The sequence below is a fragment of the Haliotis rufescens genome, unplaced genomic scaffold (assembly GCF_023055435.1).
Source record: "Haliotis rufescens isolate VD_foot unplaced genomic scaffold, xgHalRufe1.0.p SCAF_17, whole genome shotgun sequence".
Lineage (NCBI taxonomy): Eukaryota > Metazoa > Mollusca > Gastropoda > Lepetellida > Haliotidae > Haliotis > Haliotis rufescens.
The window spans coordinates 25,450,220-25,462,459 of NW_025963857.1; the positions used below are offsets into that span (position 1 = coordinate 25,450,220).

General features: G+C 41.7%; 1 protein-coding gene across 8 annotated transcripts in view; it reads left to right on the forward strand.

Moving 5' to 3' along the window:
- The window catches only part of LOC124113141, a 139,309-nt gene that overhangs the window by 76,329 nt on the left and 50,740 nt on the right, over nucleotides 1–12,240 (forward strand). For 5 of the 8 annotated variants that reach the window (XM_048397795.1, XM_048397796.1, XM_048397794.1 and 2 more), the window contains one exon: nucleotides 3,303–4,239. In XM_048397795.1, coding sequence (XP_048253752.1) covers nucleotides 3,748–4,239 — 492 coding nt within the window. In that variant the 5' untranslated portion in view covers nucleotides 3,303–3,747. Of the gene's footprint in view, nucleotides 1–1,170; nucleotides 1,299–2,566; nucleotides 3,084–3,302; nucleotides 4,240–12,240 lie in introns of those variants that run through there. The other 3 variants (XM_046473388.2, XM_046473387.2, XM_046473389.2) reach the window with 3 other exon arrangements.

A 12,240-nucleotide genomic window follows, 5' to 3' on the forward strand; every position in this document is an offset into this window, starting at 1 on the left:
TCCCTGGCCAGACTAAGGGACATAACTCTGAATATGGAATTGCACAGACAATGTTCAGTTTCACAACTGTCATGTAAAATTTCAAGAGAACGCTTTGAAAATTGGAAAAATGCAGTCTTGTGTTTTCAGCTACACGTACTTGGATGTAATTCTATAACACAGAATATGGAATCTTACATTTGCTGACGCTCCTTGTAAACTCTATTGGTTGTCGTTAGAGGCGATATCGTGTTTCAATAGTGTGGATCGTTTTACATGTTTTCACTCACAGGCTTGAGATTCGCTGGCTTACAAACCGCTGTGATATAGCTAGAAGGTTGATGAATGCGGCGTAAAACAATCTTTGCTCACTCCAAAGACGATATTACTTGGTCCAACCAAAGATGTACACGTCTAAGACCTGCACCCCCCCCCCCCCCCCCCCCCCCCACACACACACACACACGCGCACACTATCCTGCTGACACTCCTTGAAATAACTGAAATCATCAATCCCACGTCACTCACTCACTCACAATACTCGCAAAGAGGGTTTTCCTGCGCCTATTCCTCCAAGCGATCTTAGCGCTAAGGCCGTCGTAACTCCCATATAAACATAGAAAAGTCTATCCCCCAGGCAACAAGTCTAGATTGCCTCACCTGATATTAAGCATTTTTCAAGGGTTCCATATATATATATATATATTATATTATCACGACTTACTACAGTCGTAACGTTTAGCTTGATTTGTGCAATAGCGCTCAGATCACGACCACTATCGCTTACTAGAAGGTGAGGGGGTGGGGGGGGGGGGGGGGGGGGGGGGGATGTTGCTGCATGCGCCCTCGGCCAAGTCAATTCGTGACTTGGATATTAAATGTGCATTCCTGTCTTTTGCAAACTCCGGGATGAATCCTTTGTAGCCACTCAACCCTACGTCCCTTAAAAAAAAGTAAATTTTATGCAATTTGAACAGGATATCCGAAAACCACCACTGTTTCCGCGTCGTGAGTTCACTGTCTAAATATTGAATCAGCCTGTGTCCTGATCAACTTACATACAACTGCGTGCACTTTCCACAGCTGAATCTGCTTTGTAATGGACATATGTCACTCAAGTGATAGATCCGTGTCCAGCTGTTACTTTCTCCACCCCCTTCCACATTCAGCGCGCATCAAAACACTTCCTGGTCACACGCTGTTCCGTGTTCCCCCTAAAAGACACGTGTTATCGGGACGGATGCAAGCATCGTGTTTCAGCAACGTGCTGTCGAAGATAGAATCGGGGTCGGATTACATGTGGCGCACACGCACATAAGGTAAACCGTTACAATATACCGTTATCATGATAAAACAGCTTAAAAAACAGATACTAGTATGTTTGAATGTACATATGAGTATATGTAAAAGCAGGAGTTTCATTCATTCGTCGTTCAGACATGTTAATTCCCCCTGTTCTGCTGTTCCTGAGTAAATATGAGTGAGTTGTGTTTTACGCCGCCTTTTGCAGTATTCAAGCTATATATACACTATTTGTGTCGTGTTTTAGGTTTGGTACCTCCCAATCTGTTGACTGTCATTGGGAGGGCAACCAGGTATACACCCCTTCTGACAATCAGGGTAATGCAAGGCTGCAGTGTTGGGGAGTCTTCACATTCTGATAAGCTCTGGGTGGGTTTGATAAGGCAGTGCTTTCTGGGAGAAGTCCCATTCTCTGTCTGAGTTGATGGCACCTGACTGTGCCAGGATCACCCGCACCCTGTTTGATGCATTTCTTTATTTTAATCTGCAAATTATAATAATAATAATAATAACAACAACAACAACAATAGTAATAATAATAATAATAATAATAATAATAATAATAATAATAATAATAATAATAATTATTATTATTATTATTATTATTATTATTGTTGTTGTTGTTGTTGTTGTTATTATTATTATTGTTGTTGTTATTTTTGTCTGGGTAGAAGGGGCAAGGGCTCTGAGTTGATTGCACCTGACTGTGCCAGGATCACCCGCGCCCTTTTTGCTGCATTTCTTTATTTTAATCTGCAAATTATTATGATTATGATTATGATGATGAACAAGAATGATGATGATGATGATGATGATGATAGCCTGGCGTCATATTTAGAAGCGTGTGTATAGATATCAGTATCCGTTTGACCTGTGCTCAAGTTCAAGAAGCAAAACGTATCCATTAACCATGATATGATTATGTTAATTACTATAGTAATTTCAGACTCATAACACATGTGACACGAGTCAATGTTTCATTTTCAAACCTAACTTGGCTTAATGCCTGCAACACGACCCGATCTATATGACGGGACACAGGGGACGTATAAAACAGGTTTTACTGACAACTCGTTACTAGTTCCTCAACATAACGGCCGTCGACAGAACCCTAGTCCATGTTATTGCATCGTCAGTGAATTGAGACTCTACGTAATGTTTAAACCCGTGACTCAGTAGCGTCGAAACACGTTTCTAAAGCACTGACGATCTACCACACTATACGCTCCCTCGCATCGCCCTACTTCCGTATAATGTAATTCTGAGCAAGCTGCACTGTTTCCCTTTGCACGTGGTGCACTATGTGTGACTCTCGAACTAAACAAACATAGGGGGCACCGTTACGTGAGGTAGACGGGCCTGAATGTTTCCCTCTAAGCTTGAATCCACAACACGCCTTGGAACCAAACAACCTTTCTCCCCGCCCAGCCGGACAGATCAATACACTGACTGTGTTTCTGGCCCGTTTGCTTTTAACACACAGACTAGGAGAACATCACGCTTCATAGTTGCTAGCACTTCACCTGGTGTGGTCGAATAATTGCCGGCCTCGCTGTCCAAGCCAACCGGACAATACCATGACCACACCGTGGACGTAATGGTCTTCAATAACCAAGCGCAGAGCGATTGGTTCTATGACTTTTATCGGTCGGCAATATCACAGAGCGTGCATTCACCTTGGGAACACCTGGTATTGAGAATTCGGATACCGTTATGAGACTGGGTTACGTTTGTTCTGGAGTGGAAAAAGGTGAAAGGGGATTCTCTGTTGAAATGTGAGCGTGTGACAATTCGTTTGAAAGGTAATGTCATTGTGGTCAGATGAAGAGTTACTGAGAGTTGGTTATAATGAGCCTGAAATATATTGCCTGTCAACGTAGATTAATTGAACGGTAGCAGTTCGATGACACTGATCGTTGCTTCGCGTAACGAGCTTTCGAAAGCAGGTTATTAGATCAGTCTTCTTTATCAATAACCATTTTGACCGTGGTATATATTATATGTTTTGATTTTCGTTACAGCGACTGGCTATACGAATTTGCTGAGAAATCCCAAGGGTCCGAGTTTGTCCTCTTGGAGCGATTAGAAAGCAATAACACAAACCGGTAACTGTCTCAAGGGAGGAGAAATGGATTGTTCTGTCGATTAATGTTGTGGCATAGATCAAGTGGATTCAATTGTAGTAATCCACTATATGTTTGCAATCAGGGACAATGTGCCAGGACTGTGTCCGATGGTAACCTCCATCCCGACTCAATTTGTGTCGGATATGTCAATGCCACCTCGATCGTACACGCCGTACCAGGACGGAAAAACCTCCCCCAAATCCTATCCACGTCTCAAACAAATCTTTGCTTAAGGAACGTATAAACACTGCGGAGAAGGCTAAAGACGTTTTTAAGTCAAGAGGATTTCAACTATTTTGTGGAAAAACACGAACTCGGTGAGTTCAAGGAATATAGACTGATGAATGGTTCGGACGAAACTGGTACAGTCCCTTCAGCCGACAAAATGTGTGATTCCCCTGATTATGGTACGTTACCGTCGTCGACAGCGATGCAGCAGCTGCTGTTGACGGTGGTGATGGTGACAGGATTTGTGTGCACGAAGACGTTGTTTGATAACATACGAAGACGCCAGGCCCGAGTCACTGTTGTGGTTGTTGGAGCTGGGCCGATTGGGCTGACGGCAGTTCTCGTTGCTGCGAGAAGTGGACGAGTTGGGAAGATTATTTTATATGAAGAGATGTTTAGGAAAGTTTTACTTAACAGGCAGCATCAAATTGCGTTTGATCAAAAAAGTATTCCCTTCTTGAAAAAAATAGGAGTAGATTTTGACAACATTGAGGGCTGTTGGGAGAGTGACTGTTTTTATACTCGCGTGGGAATCTTCCAAGAATATCTTCTTGATGTGATTCACAGGATCAGCACGCCGAAAGAAATCCGATTGGGTACCAAGGTAAGCGAAATATTTAATGACAACTTATAACTGTTGAATAAAAACTCACATTTTTCATGTAATAAATGAGGTACTTAACATGCAAAAGTCAGAACAAAGATTATTAAATGTAATGACAATTTGTAACAATTCATAATTACTAACAGTTATCTTAAAAAAAATGTGGACGTAACAAAAGTCCGAACCAAGAATTTATAAGATTTAATTTGTAACTATTGAACTAATTAACAATATAATCTAAGTCACATTTACTCATTACCGAATTAACTGCTTTTAATCGCGTGGTCAGTTACCAATACAGGCGAGTAAGACATGAATAAAAACTTAAATAATGACAATTAATATTTTCATGCACGTACATGCTTCCTTTTGATGACCCCTTTTTATCACGTGTGTAGAGATGATTATATATTAACGATGGTATGCGTCTCAGGCAAGTTCATGGCCAACGACAAACCTAACACATTGCTTACACATCACCAATGTTATATAACAGTAGAAGGTTATTACTAATAACTGTGAACATGATAAACGAGTATGTATAAAACCCCTAATGACTGATTATTATCAGCGAATCGCCATTCACACATCGTAATACCCGTGTAAGGCGTGAAGCGGTGTTGCCTAACAGTATGGCGTAATAGTTCGTTTGTTATTGTACTTTTGATTAGATCGTCACGTAATGAATATTAATATATAGAAATGTTAAATTTGCTTTGTTTAATCATTTTGGCACATGTTAATGAAATAACCAATCTGATAATACAACAAGCTGTCTATATGGTTTATATTCATGACATATTGAAAATTTAATATTTCTTTTAAATTACGTTATTCGCTGTATTGCCTAATGGTGAATTGATGAATCAGCTCCATCACCTCGATAAAAGATGATGTTTATGACGTATAAACAATGAATAAACAAACACACATTATCCCGGGAGAATCCTTATAGCATTATCCTCTGCATGTAATAGCAGCACTCCGCTTGTCTCGAAATACTGATAACTCGATATATTCCCTCGTGTACATATAACCAAAGAGTAATAAGCATATGACCTCACGGTCTTCGATCCACAAAGAACTCTTTGAACAACGACTGTCCACTTTAAACACGGAAGTAAAGATCGTCTAAGAGCTATGATCGTATGTGTTACGGGACTAATTCATAACGCTTCATGTCAACATCAAGATGTAATTTTAATACCTGCGACGCATAATAAACCTTCTTTAACTCCAACTCCAATGACCCGATATGATGTTTTAATACGATTTAAATTGATATTCCCTCTAGAATTTGTGAAAATGGCATTACGCCACTTTTAACATTATTACAGCAATATCACGGCGGGGGGCACCATAAATGGGCTTCACACATTGTTCCCATGTGGGGAATCAAACCCGGGTCTTCGGCGTGACGAGCGAACGCTTAACCGCTAGACTACCCCCGTCGTTTTGTTAACGCATGCTAAATAACGGATAACGTGACACACATTCGAGATTTCGTCTGTACATTTGACCCAATTTACGGTTTAAAAAATCCATAAAAAGTTGTCAAGCACCATAGTAGCTACATATACGTTACTGTCACTATCGTCGTTTCCCTTGTCACAAACTACGGTTAAATCGACATATAATCGATGGTACCAGGATCTTGTGTGTACATTCTACATAATTCACCGCTAAACTATCCATAAAATGTGTCTAAGCTCTTTGGCAGCGAGGTGAAGTATTCGGTATTGAAGAATAAAGAGCATGACTTTGCCAGGAGAGAGCCCCACTGAGCGCTCAGCAAACACCAATAACATGGGATGCTCTTAAACTGGTACATGATTCGAACATAACCGTGGACGTCTTGGTCTGGGTTGGGAGTAGGGCTAGCGAGAAGAGCCTGGTCGATAGAGAAGATCGTACCAGTCGGAAGGGCTTTTATAGGATTATACTATTGGGGATAATCTGTATGCATTTCTTTAGGAGTTCGATGTTTCAGTCTGGTATGATTGTATTCGTGCAGTGGACTCTGCTTTTAACAGGGATGTCTTGTAGTTACGAATAGAGCTTTGTTGTTAATTAAAGGATCGATGTTTCAGTCTGGTATGGTTGTATTCGTGCAGTGGACTCTGCTTTTAACAGGGATGTCTTGTAGTTACGAATAGAGCTTTGTTGTTAATTAAAGGATCGATGTTTCAGTCTGGTATGGTTGTATTCGTGCAGTGGACTCTGCTTTTAACAGGGATGTCTTGTAGTTACGGATAGAGCTTTGTTGTTAATTAAAGGATCGATGTTTCAGTCTGGTATGATTGTATTCGTGCAATGGACTCTGCTTTTAACAGGGATGTCTTGTGGTTACGGATAGAGCTTTGTTGTTAATTAAAGGATCGATGTTTCAGTCTGGTATGATTGTATTCGTGCAGTGGACTCTGCTTTTAACAGGGATGTGTTATGTTACGGATAGAGCTTTGTTGTTAATTAAAGGATCGTAATAGAATTTCATAATAAAAGAACCGTTCTTGTCATGAATGTCGCGTATTTAAGATTCGCATTCTGACAGTCAGTTCAATACTGTTGTCTGAGAAATGTTCTTGAACTTGAAACGGTCTTTATGTAACAGTAGATGATAAGAAAAATAAAAATACGATAATCGGTCTTGGTTACTATTGGGAAAGTAACGGTAGAGTACAATCAGGCGTTATCAATGTGTAATCAATATCGACCAGTGGTACAAGATTAGAAGGTGTGTACGGCGTTTGTTTTGGGTTCAAAGGCCTAATATCCATGTATGGTATTGAACGTTTGAGTGTAGTTTTATGCCGCTTACTGCAATTTTTATCCAATGTCGACAGGGAACACTTGGAGTAGTCTAGTGGTTAAACGTTCGCTCGCCACACTGTAGTGAGAGAGTGAGTGTGTATGGTTTTACGCCGCTTTTAGCAATATTCCAGCAATATCACGGTGTGTGTGTGTGTGTGTGTGTGTGGGGGGGGGGGGGGGGGGGTGCACCTGAAATGTACTATGTTTGCAAATGGTGAAGCCCATTTCTGGTGTCTCCCGCCGTGATATTGAGAGCTGTAACATCAACGACGGCATCACTTCTCGCCGACATGTCGTCATATAGCTGAAATACTGACCAGCGACTGCCTCGACTGCCTCGACTGCCTCGACTGAGTAATACGTCTTGGTATACCCCGCCGAGATATAGCTGCAATACTGTCAAAAACTTTGAACCTTTCCTCACTCACTTATGCACTTACAAAGGCCTGAAATATGTTTTAATGTTTTGAACTATTTCATGCTGATTGATACACCCATTGTGTAGAATACAAATTATGTTTTGCAAACATTAAATTCAATCTCGTTAATTTATCGGTTCATCTGCTCCCGTGGATTCGGGGCTAGAATAGGTCCCCAGCAACCTACGCTGGTTCTAAGGGCGACCAAATGGATCGGGTGGTCAGACTCGGTGACTTGCTTATTTGAAGGGGTGGTCGGGTAGCCTAGTGGTTAAAGCGTCCGCTCGTCACGCCGAAGACCCGGGTTCTATTCCCGACATGGTTACAATGTGTGAAGCCCATTTCTGGTGTCCCCCGCCGTGATATTGCTGGAATATTGCAAGAAGCGGCGTAAAACCAAACTCACTCACTCACTCACTATATTTTTTGTGAGTCTTTGTATCCCGAGGGGGTGAATCACTGCTCACAAAAAATATCCATCACTGGATTGTCTGGTCCAGGTTCGATTATTAACAGACCGCCGGCATGTACCTGGAATATTGCAGTGTACGGCGTAAAACAACATACACGCATCAATCGACCTCTCACCCATCATTCCGTTTCCCTCCATCAGTCGTATACCGTTTGCTATGCATCAGCCCGGGCTACAAACGCTGCCTCATCCCATGGGACTTACAACAAATCTTAAATAAAGACCCCCCAAAACGGACCGAAGCTATACATTCTCCCATTACCCCTTTGCCCTTTAACTCTCAGACATTGCATGATTCTGTATTCTACATCGCTGACCAGAACAAGAGAGAGCATCTGAAAAGTCTGGAAAAAGTCGCCGTCTGATTTATTTTCTAATTAATCAGCTGACCAAATATTAGATTAGTCCGCAATATACTTATCCGAATATCTCTGTTAGAGAATTAAACCTGTCACCCGAGGGTTCATTGTCAAACCTTAATAGAACAGTTTCATCCAAAATTCTTGTAATTTACTATCTTTAATAAATATATATCCAGTTTCAAGTTAGTGTATTGACTCCAATCATATTGCCAGACTGTCGCTCCTGTAGTAATTGTGCGTCTATTTAGAACTACTCTAGAACAGATCTATTTCTCAAGGTCTGGTGTATCTCAGCGTACGTCTATAGCCGCGACTCATATCGTTCCTTGAGACTATCGATTACAGAACTATAAGACAGAACTCTACGGTACAATTAGAGTCCGGGTGTGGACGGTTGTGTTTGATGCATACATCATGCATACATTTTGCATGCATTATGCATGAAGGTAAGTTGTATACGGGAATTGTCAGATGGTCGTAGTTGGATTATAGACACCTTTGTTTGATAGTGATTTCAGAATGATGTATGGGCGGAGATTGTATTATGAGTGTTTATGACGGGTGCCACCTGGGGAGCAGGATCCGCTGACCTTTACGCGGATGGTAAAGCTCTCATGACTATTTGATTGTGATTCACAAATAGATGCTAATGATATACACAACAACGCAAATGTTTGTTATCGGGTTCTGCATTAAAATTGCGAATAATAATATGATAGTCTGAGTATGCCACTGTTCACTCAGTAAATGGGTACCCGGTAGGATCTGGTGGTAATGTGACTGTTAACCTTCCAGCACCTACCCAGGGAGCTGTGGTTGAAAATTGACCGGGGTAATTTTGAGCATTGAGCGTACACGATTAGGGAGTTTAACGCTATATACGAAGCACACAATGAGTCAGTTATCGACTCCCAGATCTTCAAGTCGACTCGGGGGCACGGGTGGCCCAGTCGTCTAAGGCGCCGCGATTCGCTATGCAGAGTTGCGTCCCTTGGGCACGCCAGAAACCTATGATTGTGGGTTGGAATCCCGGTTCGCCCCGATTATGTTTCTAGGTTTGCCAGCACCATACTCGTGGGATTCACCGAAGTGGTAAACGTCTGAGACCTGCATCACTTCGGGCTTTCCTCCCACATTAAGCTGACACGCCGTGATATAACTGGAATACTGTTAAAAGTGGCGTTTAACCCAACTCACTCACACACACACACACTCAAGTCGACTCGTGAAGATCCGGGTTAGAATAGATCTTCAGCAACCCATGCTTGCCGCACAGAGCGAATAACGGGATCGGGTGGTCAGGCTCGCTGACGTGGTTGAAGCATGTATCCCAATTGCGTGGATCGATGCTCATGATGTCAATCACTGGATTGTCTGGTCCAAACTCATTTTTTACAAACCGCCACCATATAGCTGGAATATTGGTGAATGCCGCGTTAAACAACAAATAAGCAAACCAAACTGATAGTGACCTGTCTTGCAGGAAGCTGTCCATGAAGTTTGCAATGACCCCTTCTGCTCCATTTTGTGCTAGTTTTGTGAGGAGTCCGTCATGCCATACCATATCGAAGGCTTCGCTGAACAAGAAATACTGCGACGTTGAACAACAAACAAACTCATTAATAAGTCGGGGCACAGGTGGCCCGCTCCTCTAAATTGTCTCAGTTCGATTTCTTTGAGCGTGCCAGAACCGTATGTTTCCAGATTTGTCAGCAACATACCTCGTGGGTATTTCAAAAGTATAAAACGTCTAAGACCCGCATCACTTCGGGCTTTCCTCCCACATTAAACTGACACGTTATGTAACCGATATTCTGTTCAAATCGACGTTAAAACCACTCACTCACTTTGTGTCGAACTTACGAAAACAACGTATACAAGAACCAATGGATTAGCCAAGTGGGCAGTGCGTTAGCTCGCCACGTTTGAGTTTGATTCCGTAACATTGTCACAATGTAATAATTAGTCATCATCTCAGAAATCGGCAACTTAATGTCCAGTTATATTTGGAAAGTCTTCACTGCGCAGTTGCGGAACTCCACCCACTGACCTGCTGCCCAAAGGGTATGACATCGCTAGGCGCTTACTGTCGACTTACGCAGGATCCACTTATTATTTAGCCGTAAAGTGACAACGAAATTAGCAGACAGTTAATCAGGTAATTCCCATCTCAGGTATACAAGGGCAATTACATGTCTGTCAAACATAAAAAGAATTACAATAAATCAATTCAGCTGGTTGACGCTGGTGCTAACTGTGGTAATCCTATAATCTTGTGCTGTATGTACGTTTGTTAAATAGGTTCACCAATACTTACATCAATGCTTACAATCTCTGTGAGATTTAATGTTATGGAAACATGAAAACATTGAGAAAATATGTGTCGAGACCGAGTTGACGGTACAAATCGAAAATCCTGCATTTGACAGAAACCTACACGACAGTTTATGAACCGGATGCCGATTTCGTTACGCGATTTCGATTGGACTATGCATAGACTCGTTAGTCCAGCCAAAATATAACTCCATAATTCCAGGCTTGCTAGTTCGGCAAGGGTGGAAACTGGACTTTTATAGTCAGTTAACTCCCTTGCCTCGGGAAGATGAACGCAAGGAATGGGTAATAATATTGTTTGTTCGTTATGTTCCTAGTAGGATGTGTTTCTTTCAGAGTTTCAATGATTGCGAGTTGACTGCGGGGTGTTGCATACCTTAGACGTTAACGCGGGTCCTACATCACCGGATATGCGGTACATTATGTATATAAGTACACACGAAGCCACCGGGTACAACCACCTGTAGCCATGGAAGCAAGTTACTGTTATTAGTCCACACGTCAATGACGCTTCATTAGTATCGCTGCACTTGTGTGTAATTGTATCGCCATGCAGGTGTCACACAGCGGGCGTCCGGTGTCATTGTTGGTGGTCGTATTAATTTGATTTGTAACACATGTCCTTAATTAACTAATACTTCAAGACAATTAATTAGGCACGGGTTACCCAGTCGTCTGAGGTGCCGCAATTCGCTGTGCACGGTTGCGTCCCTTTGCTTGTCGGGATCCTATAAACATGGGTTCGAATTCCTGAATTCGCTGATTGTTTCTCTTGTCAGCATTATGCAACTCATGGGTTTCACCAATTGGTAAACATTTCAGACCTGCATCATTTCGGGCTTTCCTCCCACCCGAAGCTGACATGCTGATAATACTGTTAAAAGCGGCGATAAACAATTTCACTCACTCACAATAACAGTTAAGGGCAGCACTAGCAGAATGGTAAAGAATGCATCGACTAAAGTTGTTATGGTTGAAGTATGATTAATATTTAGTATACGAACTATGTTTAGGGCAATTGTTCAACCTGCAGTGAAACCACAAAAAATCATCGTTATAGAATATATAAAGATATAGGTTTTAGAAACTTTGCACTCCTCTTGTGTCGAATTACGGATAAACCGATATTTTCTCCATGGCACCAAGGAGTTGGTAACAATCATGGTCAGAAATAGAACATGAAAGGTTTTTTACATGAGCCGATGGTGGCGAAGGCTGTTAAAGACACTAAGGGTATTAGTCATATTCCTTCATTTGTTTGAGGTATAAAACATACGGAGACAAACTTTTAATGCTACCCATACTACTAATTTCTAATCAGTCTCGTGAAGATTCCTGGTTAGAATAGTGGCAAACCATGCTTGTCGTAAGAGGCGACTAACGGGATCGGGTGGTCAGACTCGCTGACTTGGTTGCTGCATGTCATCGTATCCCAATTGCGTAGATGTTGCTCATCACTGGATTGTCTGGTCCAAATTCGATTATTTACAGACCGCCGTAAAAAAACTGGAATATTAAATAACAAACAAACATACATTATCATTCAAGGCAGGACAGTTCGTATCCCGTCCAGCTAGTTCGTCAATAATAATACACTAAGGAT